Source organism: Chlamydotis macqueenii, chromosome 12 (assembly GCF_036417535.1).
Source record: "Chlamydotis macqueenii isolate bChlMac1 chromosome 12, bChlMac1.mat, whole genome shotgun sequence".
In the NCBI taxonomy this organism is placed as follows: Eukaryota; Metazoa; Chordata; class Aves; order Otidiformes; family Otididae; genus Chlamydotis; species Chlamydotis macqueenii.
The window spans coordinates 16958582-16979781 of NC_141567.1; the positions used below are offsets into that span (position 1 = coordinate 16958582).

At 58.2% G+C, this 21200-nt stretch overlaps 2 protein-coding genes across 4 annotated transcripts; one reads left to right on the plus strand and one right to left on the minus strand.

The window, feature by feature from the left end:
- Positions 1-36: 36 nt before the first annotated feature.
- On the minus strand, positions 37-10427 carry SNUPN (snurportin 1). Of its 3 annotated transcripts, none has more exons than XM_086757601.1 (9): positions 10246-10427; positions 9930-10086; positions 9066-9170; positions 8844-8940; positions 8144-8241; positions 7730-7807; positions 6170-6250; positions 1950-2301; positions 37-516 (listed from the first exon to the last, which is right to left on the minus strand). In XM_086757601.1, the coding sequence occupies exons 1-8, from the start codon at positions 10395-10397 to the stop codon at positions 1972-1974; spliced, it is 1098 nt and encodes a 365-aa protein (XP_086613727.1). In that variant the 5' UTR covers positions 10398-10427; the 3' UTR covers positions 37-516; positions 1950-1971. The 3 variants fall into 3 exon arrangements, with proteins under 3 accessions (XP_086613727.1, XP_086613726.1, XP_086613725.1); XM_086757600.1 differs by lacking the exon at positions 37-516 and adding an exon at positions 1230-1777; XM_086757599.1 differs by lacking the exon at positions 37-516 and having other exon boundaries at positions 1230-2301; positions 10246-10426.
- On the plus strand, positions 547-16680 carry SNX33 (sorting nexin 33). The gene is made up of 3 exons (XM_086757598.1): positions 547-990; positions 11726-13177; positions 15400-16680. The coding sequence occupies exons 2-3, from the start codon at positions 11737-11739 to the stop codon at positions 15651-15653; spliced, it is 1695 nt and encodes a 564-aa protein (XP_086613724.1). The 5' UTR covers positions 547-990; positions 11726-11736; the 3' UTR covers positions 15654-16680.
- Positions 16681-21200: the final 4520 nt, after the last annotated feature.

Consider the following 21200-nt stretch of genomic DNA (forward strand, 5'->3'; position numbering starts at 1 on the left):
CTCTCTCCAAACGCAGCCTTTCGTTTCCAACAGGAATTGTAACACAAATATTTATTTCTCCAGCCCAGTTCGTGCTTTTAAAAGGGAAACTATGCGGCATCATCTGGAGCCGGCGGAAAGCTGCAGTTGCTTCCCTCCTGCTCTCCTCCATCGATCAGAGCAAGGAGCTGAAGACAGCCCCTCGTCAGCTGTATTTTCCCTCCCTTCCCTTGGCTGGAGGACCTTGGAAGTGCGGCAGGGAGGCGGTAACCTGAGCTGCAGCTTTCTCTGCCCCGAGGGATTCACAAGTCTTACATCCAGATGCCCACCTCTGGCTTTAATTGCCTGACGGAAGGAAAATGAGGCCGATAGGAGGCTGGATGCAGGGGCTCTCCCTGCGGTCCTCTGCCAGCCGGTTAAGCTGATGTGTAGGGGGAACCTGCAGCCGGAACAGCCCAGAGCCTTCGAGGGACGGACGGGGAGGAACAAGGCAGTCCAGATGTTTGTCCTCTTCCCCTGGGCCAGTTGATTTACATGCTTAAAAAAAAAAAAAAAAGCAGTTGTTTGAAAAAGCCTGCGGCACGCTCAGCCACATCCAAATGCTGCAGCGTTGGGGTGCTGCTTTCTCCCCTCTGAGGGAGGAGGAGGCGAGGCCAGCCCCCTCCCACAGCCAGCTCCGGCCGCAGCTAGGACAGTTCCTGCTGCCCGCTGGTATAATCAATAGCGGCTGCACAGTCAGATGATCGCACGCAGCCCACACGCTTGGCACGGAAACAAGCGTTTTTCTGGGAAAAACAGGGGGGTGCGAGGGCAGGATACAAGTGCCCTCGCTATCTGCAGGCGGCCATCCCCGCTCTCGGTATCTCCTCCTGGATACGGGCCCTCCGCCGGGGGCATTTTCACCGTCGGCCAGGAGGAGACTCCCCAGCCTAACATTTCATCTCCCCATCTGTGGCAAGAGTGGTCCCGCTCTGGCCTTTTAACGTCCCTTTGGAAAACAACGTGGGGACGGTGAGTACAATCGTTTCATCCCACTGAAACCAGGAAAAGGCAGCAGCCGGTGCTCGCAAAGCGGGCTGGGCTCAGAGGGGCAGTGACAGGGAGGGACCAAAGCACCTCAGTGCACGGAGGAGAATCAAACTCCTACAAGCATTTCCTCTGCTCCAGTTAGCGCTGGAACCGATTTTTCCATCCCTGTTTGGGAGGCACAGCACGCGTCCACCCTTAGGTAGCAGGAAGACACTCAAGAATTTGTCTTTCTGAGAAACTTTTTTATTTGGCACAATCAATGCTAGCGTTTTTCAGAGCGAAACCATTCCTTCCTCCCCCTACTGAGAAAAGCCTCGAGTACAGGCTTCTGCCGTGCTCGCGCTGCACAAAGCTGTGCTCAGAGGCAGAGCCCGCTGCGATGCAAGGAAATTTAGTTTTTCTCAGTAGCGTGTGGGTGTGGAAAGCCCAGCCTTTGGATTCACAGCAGCCTGCTGCAAACTTTTTGTTACCAGAGGCAGACTGACCACAAAACTTTCATTGAGAAGGCTTCAGTAAACAGCTGGATCAAAGGCTGAACTGCCCCAATTTCCGGGGCTGGGGCTGCCGTTGGGAGCAGGGTTACGAGCAGCAGCTGCACCTCCAAGGTCTGAGCACTGTTCCTACGCTGGAGCTTTGCCAGAGGCTTTAACAGAAGCAAGGTCAGAACTGAACCGGGAACCCTGCAGTGTGGGGACAGATCATTTCATTTCCCGACGCACAACTGCCTCAGCAAAGAACCAGACAATCCTGTTAAAGCCTCACAGAAGCCCTGGCCAAAAAAAAAAAATAAAAAAAATAAAAAAAAAAAAATCCAGCAGCACTTGGAACAAGATATTCCACTTTGGTGCCCTTTAAACAAAACCATCCTATCATTACCTTTGCCCCCTCTCAGGAAGCACGGGTGACAGTGAGAAGCGGGGAACCTTTTGCTCTCTCCTTACCCAACCAATCTGTCCCAGCAGCCTAATTCTCCATCTGGCTCACTGCTTCTTCCTGGCCCTCCTGAGAATTTGCTGGCTGAGGGGTAGACAAGTGTTCCAGCTCGTAATGTCCGTTCCTCGCAGCCGCCGTGCCGCTCGGGTGACCCTTTTCCGCTGCCAGCTTTTTACTCTTCTTGCTCTCAATGATCTGCTGGAGCTGACGCCCAGCGTAGTCTGGTTTGGCAGTCAGCACGGTAGCGGGCACGGTGAGCCCGAGGATTTCGGGTACCATGTAAGGCCGGAGCCAGCCCACCAGCGGGGTGCTGCCGGGAGTGTAGTGGGTTTGCTTGTGGTAGAAGAGAAGGCCGTCAACCTGTAAAAAGGAGAAAGAGTGAATGAAAAGCCGGAGCTGGAGGCTTTGCAGGTGGATGACAGGGCGCCAGACGACCGCACCGCTCGCCATTTACAGGCCAAAACTACCAGCTGGATCATTTTTCCTCAAGCAGTGCAATAAACAGCGGAAGGGAAAGAAGAAACCCGCAGAGCTCCTGCCCTGAAAGATCAGTGCAAGCCCAGCGACTGCCGGATGGCTTTAAATTGTCCACGGCAAGCAATTTCAGCCTGACGCCGGCACGGACCAGCACTTTTCCTCCGGTTGCTATGATCCCATTCTGCAGAAAAGCCATCGGGTTTCTGAATAAGGCAGCGCACAGAAAGGCCACTTTACTGGATTAAGGTTATTTTAAATAATGCATTTGGAGAGTAATTAGTCAGAGCGCGTGACGCCAAGAGCTTCGTAACGCTGCTACAGCTCTTTCAGCTGGCTTATGCAAAATAAATTCTTAATGTTTCCCAAGAGAGAACTTCTCCAGCAATCAATGACAGTTAAGGGCACTCAGGACTTTGAAGGTTTAGGCCCCAGTTCCTGCGCTTCTATTTCCACACCGCAATACTGCGGCTGGCTGACGATTTCCCCACTTCCCTGCCACGCTCAGGGACTTTCACCCCCCTCTTCCTGCGCTTCCCTGGGGTGCACTCTGCAAGGTTAGATCCTGCTGTCGGGCTGACTAACGCTGGAGAGGTGGTGCTCCTCTTAGCTCAGCCTCCCAAGCTCTTAAAAGGCAATTTGGCCACGAGTGAGAGTGGCTGAGTGGGCAGAAGAGAGGAGAAAAAGAGCCCACCTCGGGCTGAATCGCTCCCAGGCCCCTCCCCGAGCCTACAGCCCCAAGAATATCAGCAGTGAGTCGAGGCATCGGTGAACCAAGTGGATCAAGGTGATTTTTGCTACTGTGCTGGACTGCAAGGTCCAGCCAAGCTGAGGTGCACCTCTGCACCATGGATGCTAACCTCCATCAGGAGGTAGAGCTTCTTGTGCTACTCGGGCCATAATTTTCAGTCACTGTTAAGATCTTGCAAAATAATCCTGGAAAAAAGGGGGATTCCTGTGCTAGGAAAACATAAAACCAGAACAGTAAACATCATGATGAACTTGTGTAACCCTCTGGATTTCTAAAGTACAAAACTTTTCCCTCCCCCTGCCTCCCGGGAAGACTCGGGAAGAGCCAGATTCTGTGGCACCCCGGCACCACGCCTGCACATCCGGCCCATTCCTGCTGGTGCGCAGCACTTGATGAGCAACAGGGATTCTCTGGCACCCACAGGAATGTTTTGGTAAAGATGAGAGCCTGGAAAGGCTTCTGCCTTCCAGATCGCTCCAAAGATCTTCCCTGAGCCGGAGAATTCTCAGGAGTTCAGCCTGGTGGAGAGTTAGGTCATGTTCTTCCTTCCCCTGATCTCTCTTAAGTTACTCCCATATTCCTTCCAGTTTATTTAATTTGTTGGCTGGGTCCCTACCCTGAGTCACCACACTGACACCAGCCACATCAGAAAGACGGCTGACACTGTCCCTAAGCGACCGAACCTGATGACAAACTGGCCTGGCAGGATTTCACATTTCCCAGCCATGCTCTTCAGATTTTAGGTGCTTAACAGTACGCCGCATTCTTTCACACTGGCTTTTCACAGGCTTTGGCTCCCCCTGCTTTCATGGAAACCTGAACGTTGTTTTACTCAGATCTGTGAGTAGCACAGTAGCTCTCAAGATCCACTCCAAACTCAGTGCCAGTTAACTGATTCAAAGTCCACTGAATTCCGTGGAAAAAATTTCCGCTGAATAGAGCGGATCAGGTCCTAACTTCTAAGGTTACAGATTAACTCTGAAGACCCAGATCTGAAAGCACTGATCACATTTGTTGTCACCACGCGCACGAGGTCCTTGTAAGGATCACAAGATGCTGGGCCCAGGCATAAGAAGAGCTCTGTTATACTGCACTATCTACAGCCAGGCTGTATTTTGCCTTCTGCAAGGTTTATTTCGTGATGGGTGGCGGGCGGACACTATTTACGGGCATTTCTTGGGCTCCCTCTTGTGGCACATCACAAAGAGACCCACGGTTCCCTTCATTCCTGGAAGCAGCACCACGGTTTCTGTGGGGTCACCGGTTGCCTTTGAGCCAAATCAAACCACGCTTCACTTGCTGGGGTTGCACCAGAGAACTCGGGGGTGAAGTCACAGCTGGATGAGAAGGGAGAGCCTGACTGACTCCATCTCCCTCCCCCAGCATTTCGCAATAGTCTCCTTCGCAGGCTGAAACGTTTCTGCTCTGACCACAGTGGGTCCTCAGCCTTTTCTCGTGGGAGCAGATGCCTCAGGAAGGAATGAAGCTGTTTCCAGCAAAGACAGGAATGACTGTTTCTACAGAGGCACTCGGAGCACTGGTAATTGAGGCAGTCAGCTGCAGGAAAGAAACCTGGGATGCCTTCTCAGCACTCCCTGATCTGTGCTCAGAGCGGGATCTGGCAAGACCAGCAAGGGGCTGGGACTTTCCGACTCTAATGACTGTCCTGGCTTTGACAAGCAGAAGGAAAAGTCAGCCCTCACAGCCAAATTAGCATCCCTTAAATTTAAATCTGCACCTATGTTAATCGCTAACTTGGGCCAGGAGAGCACAAGAGACACGCACGGTCAAATCAACGTGGCTTTTGGCTTAGCGGGACCAGCAACCTCCTTAGAGGCTGCTCCCGATCTAGGGCTGAGACCGGGCACTCTGCAGGAACTGCTGCAGCTGCCAGAGGAGCTTCTGGCACCCAGATGTTTGTCCCTGACACCGTGCCGGAATGCCATCGCCTCTTCCATCCTCCTCCGCTTCAGTGCCAAGTCAGCCAGAATAGCCACCGAAAGCAGCCCGAGCTGTTTTCACAAGGGCCTCCGACTCGTTGCTCACAACCACACCGAGCCAAACCGGGCGCCACACCGAGCCAAACTGGGCGCCACACCGAGCCAAACCGGGCGCCACACCGAGCTGCCTGTCCTGTCCTTCTCCCACAGGTCAGCAGAGAGGCCTGAACAGCACCGACTCGTAAAGCTGATGAAGCAAATGCAAGTGTCCCGTTCAGCCGCTCTTGCTGGGAGAACAGCCACCTCAGAGGGCCAAGAGCAGCAGAAGCCAAAGGCAGGAAGCTGCTGGTTCTGCACCAAGCGAAAAGCAGCGCTCACACTATCCCCTCCGCAAGAGGGTCACTATCCCCTCTGCAGCAGCAGGGCAGACTCATCTGAACCCCTCCCAACCATTTCTGTTACAGCCATCTGCACGCCTCAGGTGCCCATCACTAACAGGTGCCCATCACTAACATCCGAACCCCCCAGAAACCACCAGGAGCTTACCTCCCCCTCCTTTTTCCTCCCCAGAGGCACAAGATAGCTGGGTGCCTCGCACATAGGCAGGTGGAAGTAGCTAGACTAAGGAAACACAGAGCCTGTGACACAGGTCGGAGAAAGACACCACACTCACAGACCTCTCAAGAAACACCACCACATGAAGGAGCACATTGCAGAGATCCTCATGCCTGTACCCACACAAACCCACCTGGGGCAGCCAGCAGTACCAGCTTCAGCCCTGAAACGGTCAGCTGTCCATCACATTGCCATGGGAATGTGAGCTACGCTGCTTCTGGAGGCAGCCAGGTCCGCACCAACTCCCTCTCAGGGTAAGAGATCGGCCATGTGCTAAAAGGCATCCATCCCCGACACAGAAACAACAGTGCAGCTCAGCAAGCTGCCCGCAGGCCTCAGGAGAGCACAGCTCCCAAGCGAAGGGAATGCCCCCCTCCAAGCGCTGGCAGGTGCGCAGCGGGGCTGTCGCTAAGGCTGAGATCCAGGCCCCCTGCCCGCGTGTTCTCACCTCGAAGGGGAAGTCCATAGCCAGCACCTTGCACAGGCTGTCCGGAGAGCAGGGGAAGTTCTGCAGGCCCACAAATTTGTACTGAAAGAGTAAGAGAGGGTTAGAAGAGACAACTGCATGGCCTAAAGCAGAACAAGTCACTGAATCGAGCGCTGGTGTGGAGGCGGCTATGAAGGAAGGATTTCTCCCAGTGCAAGATCCAGCATGAGAAAGACAGGGTGAGGGACAGGCATCTGACGAAGCAGCCAGAGAGGAGATCTCAAGCACAGACCACATTATTAAATTGCTGGCCTTCCTGCCACAGGGTATCGGGGGCCCAAAACCAAAAACAGGGTCAAAAAGAGAATTAGACCAGGTCCCCTGGTGGCCGTTAACTCCACGGTCTAGGTAAAACCACAGGCCGATGAGGTCAGACGGAACGTGACAGGTATCCCCAATGATCTATTTCAAGTGTATTATCGTCCCAGCTCCAAATGACTCCCTCTCTGGTATTTAACGAGAGATGGGGACAGCAGAGACTCACAACACAGCTCCCACATGCTCCCAACACCTTTTTTCCCAAACATCTAAGGCTGCAGGAAGAACTTTTCAGGAGAGCTGACCCTGAGATGCTCTTTTAACCAAAATAGAAAATTATGACCTCTGGACAGGATGCAAAGCAGACAGACGTCTGCTCCAGGCTGCTGGCTCAGCCAAGCAAATCTTTCCACCCAGGAAATGAAAGCTGAAACGACCCCCTCCTTCGTTAGGTAGCTGTCTTCTGGATATTCCCCTTGGGAGTCAGAACAGGATGTTCTCCAAATACAGATACCTTCGCCGCTGGCAGAGGAGCGGTCATCTGCACTTATGACCAATGTGCTCAACCCACAGACGCCGCTCTGCTTAGCTGTGCCTGAGCATGCACGGGGGCTGCAGCGGGATCAGGTCCTGCATTGTGACTGTGCTCCGTAAGCCAGGCTGCCAAATCTCTTATGTCCATCCCCAAAAATCACTTTCCAAGCTGCTGTGGGTTCTAGGTCTGACCTCCAGGTGTACGTCTTCAAAGAAAGACATTTTATCCTCGCTCAGCAGGGACTCCAGGTGGCAATTTGGCATCCATCCTGACAACTTCAATGATTAGTTTAAGCAGGAGGGAAGGCTAAAGCTTTACGAGCCTTTCTCCTTGCTTTGCAAGCCCACAGAACTACACAAGAATAATTGCTGTTGTAGTCAGGCTGCCAACCAATGCTGCCCCTGTAGAAACCACGCTGCTTTTCCATTCCCTTTCAAGGGAAAGCTAAAAACAGCGTGGAAGTTAGCGGATACCCTGCAGTCTGATCTCCCTCAGCACTTTGGCTGGGAAAAAAAAACCCAACCACACTCATTTACAATAGTCAGTGGTTCTATTTACATCCTGAACATGGCATCCCATTTCGTCAGAAGTACACTTTGAAGCCTGATCCGTAAGGGGGAAAAAAAAAGAAAAAAGCTTCCGCTTGTGAAAGAAAGTGCTGAAGCCTGCTGAACAGGAGAGCTTACCACCCATCCTCCTCCTCCTCTTCCCAGTACAAAAGAACTTACTGGATTAATCCTGCTTTTCTCTCCCAACCCTTCCTCCTCTTGGATCTTTGATAAAAGCCAGAAGAATCTGAAGTCGGTCTGTGAAAGGAGGCAGAGATTTAGCGATTATCCACTACACATCACCAATCAGCACCTGCTGAGCGTCTCCATTCCTCCGCGCTCACCCGGGAGATTTACAAACCCAGCTTCACCTGCAGAACCAGCCAGCACCCCAAACTCTGCTACTTCCCCTGATATCCCCAAAAAATACACCCAGTTATTCCAGCAATGAGCAGCCCAGAAGCTGTAAAGATGCTGGTGCTCAAATGAAATAACCATCCCACTGCACGGGGGCTTACGTCCAGTGCTGGCTGCAAAGCAGCTCACAGAACAGGGCACAAGAGGGAGGGAGGGCAGAGGGGGGAGACTCAGCACCTGGCAGTCGTAAACGGGGTGTCCTCTCCAGCACATCACATCGAGGATATAGTACGTCTGTTTTGCCTCGTTGTAGATGCAGTCCAAGATGCAGTACACTGCGCACACAAACACAGCGAGGTCCAGACACGCTCCGGAGACCGCCCAACCCAAGAGGCAATTGCCAGATCAAACCTCTCCTGCGTTAAGCCCGCCCTGATGTAAAGCTGTGAGGTGTAGAGGGATCCCCTTCTGCTAACAGATGCTGTGAACAGTTTTTAGCCTGAGGAGTCCAACAAGGCTACAAAGGTACCAGCCAGAGCCACAGCGAGCAAAGGCATGTTTCAGAAAACGGCATTTATCAAACAGTAACCCCTTCTTAGCGCAAGAAGGCAACTGCAGGAGGTATTAAGAAAGACCACACCATACACAGCTCTCTGCCAGAAGACAGAGAGGATGTTGAGGTTTAAGAGTGTGTCAGTTAACCAGGCAGCTGATTAAGAAGTGTTCTTATCTAGCAAAAAGGTATCTGAGATTGTCCACACCTAGTTATCCCCAGAGATACGCAAACAAGCCTGAAGCAGCCCCCAGCACCGGAAAACGGCACAGCTCTGGGGCCAGGGGGAGCTGGAGGAGCAGCACTGAGCCTGCTGGTACACACACTCACAGGGAGCAGCGGGTGGTTCCCCTCTCTATCCCAAATATCTCCTCAGACCGTTACCTTTCTCACTCGTGGAATTGTGCCGGTTCCCCCCCGGCAGCAGGGAAGGGAATCTGTTGACACAGAAGCCGCTCTTGGTGTAAGCAGCTGTTGAGCCCTGTGAGCGAACAGGAGGGAAAAAAAACAAACTCATGAAAGACAGTCAGGCCAGCCTTATGTTGGCTGGGAAACAGATACAGATCCTATACTGGATGTCAAGACGCCACCACTGCTGCCGCTTACCCTGGATGCCACGACTAGCGCCCTTTTCCCGACAGGACACACCACTACAACCCACTCCTGCTCCAGATCCAAGGGGACATCGACCAGCCATTCAGACAGCATCAGCTACAGAGAAATCCAGAAGAAAAAAAAAAAAAAAATCAGTTAGCAACAACTCTCCTAAAGTTATGGAGAACACACAGCTCAAGGACAAAGTAAGAAGGTTTCAACGTGGCTTCAACAGCTACGCTGGTTGCTTCAGAGGCACCCTGCATTGCTCGTCACTCCACATCACAGCGCCAAAGCGGCCTGGCTCCCTCTAACCAACCTGCACAACAGCCTCTTCCCCAAGTCTTTCTCTTGCTTCCCAACGGCTGACTAAGCTTCGGAATACAGCACGAGGCTCACAGTCCTCGCACTGTACCATGGTCCCCACTCCGGCACATTTAATGTGCTTGTTTATAAATACACGGCAGAGCCCAGACAAGTTGACCTCCTCGGGGACTCCCTGGCTGCGACCGCCTGAAGGCTGGTGTGTCTTTTAGGAGCAAAATGGCAGCCAAAGCTGATGAAACCCACTGGCTGAGGTTCCCCTTCCTTCCTGGTGTCCCACACATGGGGAGAGACAGAAATCTTTAACTGAGTGCTGCACAACAGGATACAAAAGCTACCAGCTGAGATGAAATCTCCCTAAATACACGGGCAACCCATCTCCACCTGTCCTCCACGTGCGTGCAGCATGTCTTGGAGGCAGAACCGAGGCGCAGTGCCTCACTGAGCACCAAACCAGGCAGGACACGTTATTCCCAGCTCCGACACAGCCACCCCCACGGCTGCTCACCATGCCCAGCCTCACCGCCCCACGTCCCTCACCCAGCTCCCCACCTGATTGGCGTAGCGCTTGGGCAGTTTCTTGCCAGCATCCACGTCCATCTCCTCTTCCTCCCCATCTTCCTCCTCCTTCTCCTTGCCCCCGCTCTCCATCCCTGCCCAGTCGTCCTCTGCCAGCCTCCTGGCATGGTTCACGTAGTCCAGCCGCCTCCTGGGGTGGGGAGAAAACAGCCCAGCTTGCTCTCTTGCGGGAGGCAGCCCACCCCCACGCTCCCCGCACCCACGGCCGCGTTCCCGCTGCCCAGGCTGCTCGGCCGTGCCTCCCCCTTCCCGAGGGCCCGGCCCCAGCCGGGCTCGCTCGCTCGCTCACTCTCTCTGGAGGCGGAGGAGGCGTTGACGGCGCTCGGCCTGCCCGGGGCTGCCGCGGGCCTTGTAAGCGGCGAGGCGGGGGTGCGGGGCCGCGGGGCTGTTGGGCGCTGCCAGGCCCACGCCGGCCGCCAGCGCCGCGCTCAGCTCCTCCATGGCAACGCCCGCCCCGCCGCCGCGCGTCGTGACGCACTTCCGCCCGGAGTGCGGGAGATTGCGGGGGTGCCGCGGGCGCCCCCTGGCGGCGCGGAGGACTCCATCCCCGTGCCGTGACTCAGTTTCCCCTCCCGCCGGGAATGGGTCGGGAAGCGGGCGGGCGGGGGGGCGGCATCCCGGGCAGGGATGGAGGGGTCACCCCGGGCTGGGATACGCGGGACCGCTCCCGGTCAGGGACGGGTGAGCAGCCGGTACCGGCAGCCGTGTCCCCGCGGGCCGTGACCGTGGCCGTGGGCGGGCTCCGTGCCCCCCGGGCCGGCTGCCTGCAGAGGGCAGCGTGGGACCGGTCCAGCTGCGAACCGGGCAGCTCGGCGCTGCCGTGCGTCACGGGGAGGCTGGCGGCCGGCCCCGCCACCGGCCCCGCCACCGCCACCGGCCCCGACATCGCGCAGCGGCAGCGGGCCCCGACACCGGAACCGGGCGGCGGTACCGACAGCCCCGGGCGGGCGGGGAGGGCGGCCCCGCCGGGTCCGCGGAGGGGACGGGAGGGGCGGCCGGGCCGCGGCTGAGCTCGGTTCTCCGGTACCGGGAGCGGCGGGGGCCCGGGCTCCCCCTCCCTGCGCCCGCACCGGCCCCGGCGGGGGGGGCTGCCCTTTCCGTCCTGCGTGAGATTTGCGGGTTTCGGAGGGGGAGAGGAACCAAAAACCTCAAAAATCCCAAACAACAACAAAATTCCCCACCACCAAATCCCGGCAAAGTCGGCCTCGGATTGCAAAACCCCCGGGCCGGGATCACCGGGAGGCTGGGCTGGGTTCGGGGTCGGTTCCCGGCGCTTTCCCCGCACCCACCGGCACCCAGGCGCTGGCGGGAGGAAACTGGGGCGTTTTACCCGCAGGAGCCCCCGGGAAAAGTCGCTTTGGATTTATTTCCTCGCTGGCAGCCGGATCTTTTCCTCCTGGAAAGTGAAACTGCGGGATCAGCGTCCCAGCGAGAAAAAAAAACCTGCGTGGACATGGCAGAGCCCGGCGCTTGGCCCAGCCGGGGTCTACATCCCATAGGATCGAGGGAAATGCCGCTCGCCTGACCGGCGAATGTTGTTTTTCACGGGGGTGCTGGGATCAGGAGTGTCGCTTGGACATATGGACCTCGGAGGCGTCACTTCGTAGGGGATTTCTTCGTAGGGAATTTCTTCTCCACTTTTTTTTTTTTTTTATTTCCCTGAGAAACCGGCCAAACCTTTTCCCACAGTGTGGGGCGGCCCCGGTGCGGAGCTCGCTTGCGGTATCACTGTGAGGGGTTTCTGTTTTTTTTTTTTTTTTTGGCGCCAGGGGTTGCGGCCATGGCGTTGAAAGCCAGAGCGCTTTACAACTTCCAGAGCGAAAACAAAGAGGAGATCAGCATCCAGGAGAACGAGGAGCTCGTCATCTTCAGCGAGAACTCCCTGGACGGGTGGTTACAGGGCCAAAACAGCCGCGGGGAGACCGGCCTCTTCCCTGCCTCCTACGTCGAAATCCTCCGCTCCCGGTCGGGCTCCAACTTCACGGACTACTCCAGCAGCCCGGCTGGCTCCCCCAGGCACGACTCCTCCTTCTACTCGGCCTCCCCCAACCCCGGCATCTCCTACCAGGGTAGTTTTGAGGACGACGATGATGATGACTGGGACGACTGGGACGATGCTTGCACGGTGGTGGAGGAGCCCCGGAGCGCGCCGGGCACCAATGGGCACCCTTCGCCCAACCTGCAGTACCCGCCGGCGTACGGCCACCACCAGCACAGCAGTTACCGTCCCAAGCCGGCACTGGAGAGGCAGGACAGCATGAGCTCCTCCAAGAGGGGCAGCGTGGTGGGGAGGAACCTCAACCGCTTCTCCTGTTTCGTCCGCTCGGGGGTAGAAGCCTTCATCCTGGGTGACGTGCCCCTGATGTCCAAGATCGCCGAGGCCTACTGCATCGAGATGGGCTCCAAAGGTCCCCAGTGGAGGGCGAACCCCCACCCCTTCATCTGCTCCGTGGAGGACCCAACCAAGCAGACCAAGTTCAAGGGCATCAAGAGCTACATCTCCTACAAGCTCACCCCCAGCAACATCAACTCACCCGTCTACCGGCGGTACAAGCACTTTGACTGGCTCTACAACCGCCTCCTGCACAAGTTCACAGTCATCTCGGTGCCCCACTTGCCCGAGAAGCAGGCCACCGGGCGCTTTGAGGAGGACTTTATCGAGAAGCGCAAGCGGAGGCTGATCCTCTGGATGGACCATATGACCAGCCACCCCGTCCTCTCCCAGTACGAAGGCTTCCAGCACTTCCTCTGCTGTCGTGATGAGAAGCAGTGGAAGCTGGGCAAACGCCGGGCGGAGAAGGACGAGATGGTGGGCGCCAGCTTCCTCCTCACCATCCAGATCCCCACGGAGCACCAGGACCTGCAGGATGTGGAGGATCGCGTGGACACCTTCAAGGCCTTCAGCAAGAAGATGGACGACAGTGTCCTGCAGCTGACCAATGTGGCCTCGGAGCTGGTGCGCAAGCACGTGGGGGGCTTCCGGAAGGAGTTCCAGAAGCTGGGCAATGCTTTCCAAGCCATCAGCCACTCCTTCCAGATGGACCCTCCCTACAGCTTGGATGCCCTCAACAATGCCATCTCCCACACGGGCAAGACGTACGAGACCGTGGGGGAGATGTTTGCCGAGCAGCCCAAGAACGACCTGTTCCTCATGCTGGACACTCTCTCTTTGTACCAAGGGCTCCTCTCCAACTTCCCAGACATCATCCACCTCCAGAAAGGTAAGGGTAGCTGCTTCTCCACTGGTGATGACTTCTCCTGCGTGATGGCCCCATGTGGGTGGGAGCAGCACAGGGAGCGGGATGGGAATGTGATGTGGAAATCTTGTGCTGTGCAGTGATGAGGATGGGGATGGGGATCGGGATGAGGATGGAAATGAGAATGGGGATGGGATTGAGGATGAGGATGGGATTGAGGATGAGGATGGGGTTGAGGATGAAGATGGGGATGAGCATGGGGATGGGGATGGGGATAAGGCTGGGAACTGTTGCCTGTGGCTCCCGGGGAAGCAGCAAGTCCTTGCTGGCACAGCTCCCCAGTCACCCCGGCCCAGGCAAGGCTGCTCAGGCTGATGGCTCCAGGTTCAGGTTTTGCCCCAAGAGATGCCATGGACTCCGTGACTGCCACCACTGCAAAGCGCTGGCCATGGAATTCAGTGCAGGTGTCGCTCGCTCTGAGCCATGAGCAGGAGCTGGCACCATTGCTGTTGGCTCCAGGTTGGCCTGCCCAGTACCTCGTGAGCGAGGGACTTCGTCACATCCCAATCCACCACCGTTTGTCCCTCATCATCCTCCTTCCCAGGCCGAGGCAGCGGTTGGGTGGCCGGTGGGGATGCTCAGTCTTGCTCCCTCGAGGCTGGGACACGGCTGGGACATGGCCTTGGGTCGCTCAGAGGGGCCGGGCCGGGTGTGCAGGGCAGTGGGATATGGATGTGTCCCTGCTTCCCACCAGCCTCGCTGCTCTCCCGTGGCCCAAAGGGATATGCTGGACCTTCTGGGACAACCAGGGTCCAACTCTTCAAGAGTACATCCCTGCCCCTCTGAGCCCAGGTTGGGTGGGTTTAGCACCCCCAGGGCATCGGGACTCCCTGCATCCCCTTAGCTCCTTCTGCTTGCAGGTCCCCTGGGTATTTGGGGGGGTCAGGAAGGAGGAGAGGGGGCCCGAGATGTCTGCTCTGCCCTTCCTGGGGAGGGCAGCAGGCAGGCGGGGCTGGGTGACCCGCTGCACCCAGGGGTGTGACGCAGGCGGGGAGCCGGATGTGGGAGCAGGGCCGAAGTCCACGCGCTCCTCCCGGCCTGGCTGCCCACAGCAGGGAGGGGACGCCCGCACTGACTGCCCCGGATTTTGAGGGGCAGGGAGTTTTCCCTAGGACGGAGCCAGGGCTGTCCATGTTGGAGCATCCGGGGGTGTCCGTGCATCGCTCCGCATCCCTGGGGGAGGCTGGGAAGGCGAAGAGGGAAGGGGAGGATGCGATCCAGCCCTGGCCGCTTCCTCGCCTTTCCCTCCCCGCGTTGTTTACCGCAGCGGGTGCCGAGGGGCTGGATCCCGTACGGAAGCGAGGCCGCGTGGGCAGAGCGGAAGGCAGGATTTGGCCTCCAACCTTTGCTTCTTCCTCCTCCTCCTCTCTGCTGGGAGCAGGGCTGGTGCAGCAGGAGCACCATAACCCCTGGTCCCGTGCTCCGGGCAAGGGGCAAGGAGAAGGGAAAAAAGCCCGTTGAGCTACGGGCCAGATCCCGTTTTCCGGCAAACAACCTCTGTGCTAATGAGGGGGGAGGAATGCAGGGCTGGAGCCAGGCAGGATTCTTTCGAAACCGAGCTGTAAAAATAAATGGAAGGAAGGGGAAAAACTGGTGTCAGAGCATCAGCTGCCTTTGGGAGAGGGAGATGCTTTCCCAGCTGAGCTCCAGCCGGACCTGCATGCCCTTCCCGCACCCCAATTCACTGTCTCCCAGGCTGGGATCTCCCAGGGATGCTCCTGACCCCCATCCGGGGGGTGACATCGGACATTTGCAGAGCAGGTTTGGCAGGGCGCTTGGCTATGAAGCATTAGCTTCGCACCCCGAGCCTTGAGTCGCACCCCTCCATCAGCCTGGACCCCCACACCTCCCACTAAATACGAGGCTAACTGCCCAGGGATGGGGCGGAAAAGGAGGTGAGGAGGTCAGAATCTGGATGGAAAAGGCTCCTGGTCTTTCCCTGCCTGGAGGAGAGGGATGGGGATTGATGGGCACAGGGAGATGGCAGCCTGGGAGTGCACAGATCCCTCCCTTGTAAGCGTGGGGCAGCTCTGTGTCTCTGGCTGTGGGGCCAGGCTGGTGCCCCTGCCCTGGCACAGAGGGTGATGGGACCCATCGGAGCTGCCCGGGGATGCCGGTGCCAGGGGAAGGGGGACGGAGGGTCGCACGGATCCATCGGCCTCTCACCCTTCCCCCTCCCTCGCCAGGCGCCTTCGCCAAGGTGAAGGAGAGCCAGCGGATGAGCGACGAGGGCCGGATGGACCAGGAGGAGGCGGACGGGATCCGCAAGCGCTGCCGCGTGGTGGGCTTCGCCCTGCAAGCCGAGATGAACCACTTCCACGAGCGGCGCGTGGCCGACTTCAAGAGGATGATGCAGTCCTACTTAAAGCAGCAGATCGTCTTCTACCAGCGCGTCAGCCAGCAGCTGGAGAAGACGTTACGCATGTACGACAACCTCTAACGCCTCCGCTTGCTGCCCCGCCAAAATCACGCACTTCTCTATCTGCAGCCTTGCAGACCTCCTCTGTTTGTGACAGGCTGAGAACGAACGGGAACTCATGACGCTAGTGACCAAATACCTTCGGGCTTTCTTCCCCCTTCCCGGGCAGGCAGGCTGAGGTCCTGCGGGGAAGGGCTCGCCCACGGGCTGGCCGTGCCACCTCTTTCCCTGGGGACCTCCCACCCTGCCGCAGGTCTGGCGGGGGCAGTCGCAAGAGAGACGGATGTGGAGGTAACGGTGCCACTGTCTCTGCCCAGTGGTTTTTAGCTTTCTGGAAATCCATCCTCCTGGAGCAGAGAGGTGGGTGCATCCCAGCCCGCTGGGAGAAGAAATCAAAGCGGTCGACATTTTGCACACTAAAAGCTTTTCTGATGGAAAAAAAAAGAGAAGAAAAAGATCTTTATTTGGAAAAGAATGATTCTTTTTTTTTTTGTCACGAGATATTTTCAATATTTTTCATTCTTCGCAAATGTTTCTGCAGCATTTTTATCAATCAGTTTTTAAATAGACGCACAGAGGCGAAGGGAAATCTTTCTCAAGCATGGCTGTTGACTGGGAAAAGGGAGAAAAAGAAAAAAAAGGCAAAAAATAAAGCGCCCCACAGCGTTTTCAATAAAAACATCAGTAGAAAAAAAACCACCCACCTCCTTCCCAGAGATGTCTGTGGAAAACAGAGCCGCTCCAGGGTCCCGGGGAAGGCTCCACATTGAGCATCCCCTGGCTTCCAGCCAGCTTCCGAAAATCCCCGTGCATGGGCGGCGGGGGCTGAGCACCCAGGGCAGAGTGCCCCGCACCGGCCGCCCTCCTGCCGTCCAAGCAGCCGGCCGAGGGGCAAATCCTGCCCCGCTTTGCCCTGCCCAGGGGGGCAGGGGGCAGGGCAGCGTGCCGCTGCTCGGGGAGACGGCGGGGCTGGCACGGGGGCCTTGTTTTCGAAGGGAAATGGCTGGGATAAATCACAGCGAGGAAAGTTAGGGCCGGCTTGGCCTGACTCCAGGGTTAAAATTAGCCCCGGCATGCGGGCCAGCAGGGTATTGTTAAAATAACAGCAGCGCTGGGAACGCGGCGGGCTGCGCTCTGTCCTCCCAGAGCCCTCCCCGGCCCCAGCCTGTGGGGACGAGCACACCGAAATGCAGCTGGAGGCATGGCGCAGCCTCCGTCCAGGCGGGACGCATTTCTTCCTGCATCCTGCGGCCGGGGCCTCATCCTACCCTAGTCCCATTTTATCCCAACCCCATCCCTGCTGCATCCTACCTTGGCTCCATCCCACCCCAACCCCATCCCTCCCCAGCCCCTCCAGCAGCAGCAGCGGTGGGAGCAGGGTGCCTAACCCCCGTGCTAACCCCGTGGGGTTTAACGCCTCATCCCGGCCGCGCTGGCCAGGCGCTGGGTGACCGCGGTTGCCTTGGCCCCACGTTGAGGCCGGATGCTATGCGGGACGTCGTGTCCCTTCCCCCTCAGCTCTGCTGCCGCCGGCTTTTCCCCGGGGAGCACAATGGCGCTGGGTTTGAGCCTGCCACCGCCATCCCCGGGCCGGCAGCCAGCCTCCGGCACCGCGAGCGGCCTCCAGAGCCATGCCAGCACCCGGCTGCGGGATCCCGGCTCCCCCGGACCCAGCTCGGTAGGGCAGTGCTGTGCCTAGGTCCCCCCATCACAGCATGGTCCCTGGGATGTCCCAGAGACAGATTTTGGAGGGTCTGAATGTGGGTGGGGGGCAAGGACCTGGGAGGGCAGGAGAGGTGATGACAGTGTCGGGAGGCTGCGTGCAGCCCCGGTGAAGGAGGAGATCCTCCTCGGAGCCACCTTCATCAGCACTTGCAGATGTAGGCCCCAAAGCCAGGCTGGTGACACCCTCAGCAAAGGCTGAGCGTTGCGAAGAGCCGCCTCCGCTCGCAGGGTGCGCGACCAGAGCAGGGAAGTGTCCTGGCACCCCTGGAGCTCATCCTCCACTCCGACATCCCAGCATGGGGACAGGGATGGAACAGGGTCTCTGCCGGCCTCAGTTTCCCCCAGGGTCTGCCTGGGTCCTCTGCAGTCCTTCGGCACCCACGCAGGTCTCCCTGTCCCACCAGCCACCCCTCCTGCGTACGCCCGTGTCCGGACCACGCTCCCGAGGCTGGCAAGCCCATCGGCCGGGAAAACCTGCTTCCCATTAACATTCCTGCCTTTTCCCTCCACCGCCTGGCAGCGGGTGGCTGGGGCCCTCCTTGCCCATGGACGGGCGTTTTGGGGTCTGGGAGGTGGGCTGGGGGGGCAGGCTTTGCAAGCGGTTTTGGTCACTGCCCTTATCTGACACGCAGGCTCCTGCTCCTGCTCAGGGTCACGGCAAGAAAAAAAAACCCCGGGGCGCGCGGGGCCGAGAGGAAATGCCGGGAACACGGGGCAGGTCCGCTTCCTCCTCCTGCTTCCCAAGGCTGCTCTCGCGTGGGAAAGCCAAGGCCGAGGCATGGCCGCAAGAACCGCCGGTACGACAGCCGGGTGGGGAGGTGGCTGCAGTGGCTGGTGCATCCTCCCCGGGATCACCGTGGCTGGCCCTTGGATTTGACCTCTGGGAGACTGGAGGCAGCAGGGACAACCGGGATCCAACCCATCCCCGTGTATCCACCAAGCCAGCAAGGCTCAGCTCGGTGGGATGAGCCATCTCCGCAGGCAAGCCACCCAGGGGCGCAGGGAGAGGGCTCAGGATGCCAGCTCAAAGCTTTTAACTGTTGCGCTTCTCAAAGATTTCCGAAGCGTGACCCCGGCTCGGCAGGTCCTGAGCTGCGTCTCTGGGCGTGTTGTTTTTGCAGGAGAGGGGTGGAGAGCCCGGGCTCTGGGACGTGGCTGTCCTTCCGTCATTGCCTGTCTGCCGTGGAGCTGCTGGGTGTGGAGATGGAGGTTAGGCTCAGCCTGGCTCGAATTTAAATCGGCAGCTGGGGCTGGAAGGCAGTGGCAGGCAGCAGCTGATGGGGGATGCTTTCTGGTGGGTCCTCACCTCCCCGTTCATTCCTCTGCTTGCCAGAGCCTGGGGAGCAAACCTGGCCCTGCAGATTAAATTCATGTGCTCTGCCTCGGGTGGGCAAGGTGGCAGTGGGACGCCAGACCCCTAGGGACAGCCCTGTCCCCGCTTGGGCTCCTTGTCCCCGCCTCCCGTGGGGTGCTCGCAGGGCGATGTGCTTGCAGCTCACTCTTTCCCCCAGGCCCTGTCCCGTCCTTGCTGCCAGCTGAGCCTGTTCTGTGGGCTGTGGGCACGGCCTGCCGAAATCCGGCAGGCACGTAGCAGGGAGGGAGGGCTCCCAACATCCTGGGATGCTGGGATTAGCTGGGAGCCCAGCGGAGACCTGAGCCTTGTCCAGCCTGAGGTCTGGCTCCCAGTGTCCCATGTGGGGCAGCTCCTGGGAGGACCTGGCCACCCCTGGTCAGGGCCTTCACCTGCCTTGAGAGGACTGTGTGTCTTCCTGCCCTCCCAGGCAGGGTCTCCTGGAGACCTCTGCTCATCACGCGCCCTGGCTGGGTGCTGAAATGAACCTGCTTGGCCTATTGTTTGTGTTTGAGTAGGAGCCTGGAACTGGTTCATGTCACCAGAGCTGTGACACTCTCCTCCTGCTGGGACCCGGCTGCGGGGGCTTCCCGGTGGAGGAGGAGAAACCCCCCGCTTCTGAGGCTTATGGACAGAAAGGGCAACTTTTTTAATTAAAGAACAAAATAGAAGTGGAACTCATTGTCAGTTTTGCCGCTGGTGTGGCTGCCTGGGTGACCAGGTGGTCAGGCACTGAGATGCTTTTTCCCGGGTGGTCACCTCAGGGTGCCTAGAGGTGGCACAGAGGACGAGGGGACACCGGTTATCGAGTCATCCTCACACCTGGGTGGCTCTCGTTGGCCATGTCCTTGCTTTTGCTATGCCTCTTCCCATCACTTAGGAGGTACGGTCTGTCATCCCCGTCCTGTCACGCCCCCATGAGTCACCCCAACGTGCTCACCATCCTTCGTCTCTGTATCTGGGTGTCTTCTGGCTCTTCTGCCACCCCAAGTCCTCCCTGGGTGGCTCGAGGCTTTGCTTTAGCCTGGCCGTAGGCTGGCTCTCCTCTTGGCATGGCTGCCTCTTGGCAGCCAGCTGTGCACATCTGGCCTGCCTTGGGCCAGCACATCTGGCAGAGCAGCTTTAAGCATCTTCCTTAAAGGTCCACAAGCTTTATAACCAGCTCAACAGGGAAGGGTGCAGCCCAGCTCCCGTCACCCCCCGAAACCTGCTGGATCCCGCGCGGATCTGCCGCCCTTCCCCGGGTGGGCGGTGGGCGAGCGCTGAGGCTGGGTCTGATCCTGCCCCGCCGCCCCGCTGCAAGCCCCCGGTGACCCAAGCGGAGCCAGCAGCTCTGCTCAGGATTTAAACCCTGCCAGCAGAGCTTGGCCTCGGAGAACCGTGGTCCGCGCTGGCTTTTTCCAGGTTACAGCCCGTCCTCCCCTGACCCTGGGAAGTGGACGTTTCCCAGCAGCGGGAATACAACCGCAAGCCTTAAAAATAACCTTCTTCGCTTTCAGCGCTCCTTACGAAACAGGCTGTGTTCCTCCTGTTTAATCCCTGGGAACGAGGAGAAAATCCTTTGAAAGGAAAACACCACGGATGCTTCCCAGAGGGCCCTTGGTGGATGCCACTGGCTTCCCCGCAAGCCTCCGTCGCTTGCCAGGGGTACGCACTTAGCAAAAATAATAATAAATTTGCTGATTTGAGTGCGATGGGGAAGGCACGGAGCTGGGGCTAATCCGGAAGCGGGAGGGAGGCGATGGCACTCCCTCCGCTCTGCAGGGAGAGGTTGTCCTGACCTCTTGGGAGCAGCACCGCCTTGGGAAGAGCCTCCATGGCGAGCTCAGAGCCGTGGCGTGGGCCAAGAGGGCTTGGAGGCGTGGGGGCTGCCTCTGCCGTGCCCCATCCCGCCCGTGCCGTGGGGCAAGTCGGGGCTGAGGCGCGTGCGATGGTGGGGGGACGGGGCTGCCTGCCCGCACCCCAGCTGTGCCCGACAGGACGTGTCGGCACCCGCCGGCTGGAGCGGGGCGGGTGTGATTTACCGCTCAGCAAACATTTGGCACGGTAAACACAGCCGGGAGAAGTGCTGGGATTGTTCAAGCAAACACGCCGGCTCTGCCGGAGCCTTGGCACGGGAGCACCCCGGGGTGCCGGTTTGGGCAGGGATCCTGCCTTGACACCACGGATGGATTTTCACCCCGTGTGAGGGGGTGCAAATGTAAAACATCCCCCGCGGTCCCTGGGGAATCACTTCAGCTTCCCATGGGTGGTGGGAGAGCGGGATGTGCCCTGTGATGAGCTTCCCAGCTGTAGCCATGCAGGGTGTTATTGTTGGGTCCCATCCTGAGCGCCGCGCTCAGTTTTTCCTCTGCCTTTCCTCAGACAATTTCTATTTAAGCTTTTAGGACTCCAGGCTGGGGAAAATTTGAGTGAGAGCCCAGAATTTGGTGCGTTGCCTCCAAATGTCGCTCGGCAGCTCACTGGGCTGAAAGCAGGCCTGGCAAGGAGCA

Coding starts and splice junctions, on each gene's coding strand:
- SNUPN (XM_086757601.1), bottom strand. CDS start 10,397: ATGGAGGAGCTGAGCGCGGCGCTGGCGGCCGGCGTGGGCCTGGCAGCG. Junction 8,941..9,065: donor CGCTAGTCGTGGCATCCAGG/GTAAGCGGCAGC, acceptor GTTCGCTCACAG/GGCTCAACAGCTGCTTACAC. Junction 2,302..6,169: donor CTATGGACTTCCCCTTCGAG/GTGAGAACACGC, acceptor TCCTTTTTACAG/GTTGACGGCCTTCTCTTCTA.
- SNX33 (XM_086757598.1), top strand. CDS start 11,737: ATGGCGTTGAAAGCCAGAGCGCTTTACAACTTCCAGAGCGAAAACAAA. Junction 13,178..15,399: donor CATCATCCACCTCCAGAAAG/GTAAGGGTAGCT, acceptor CTCCCTCGCCAG/GCGCCTTCGCCAAGGTGAAG.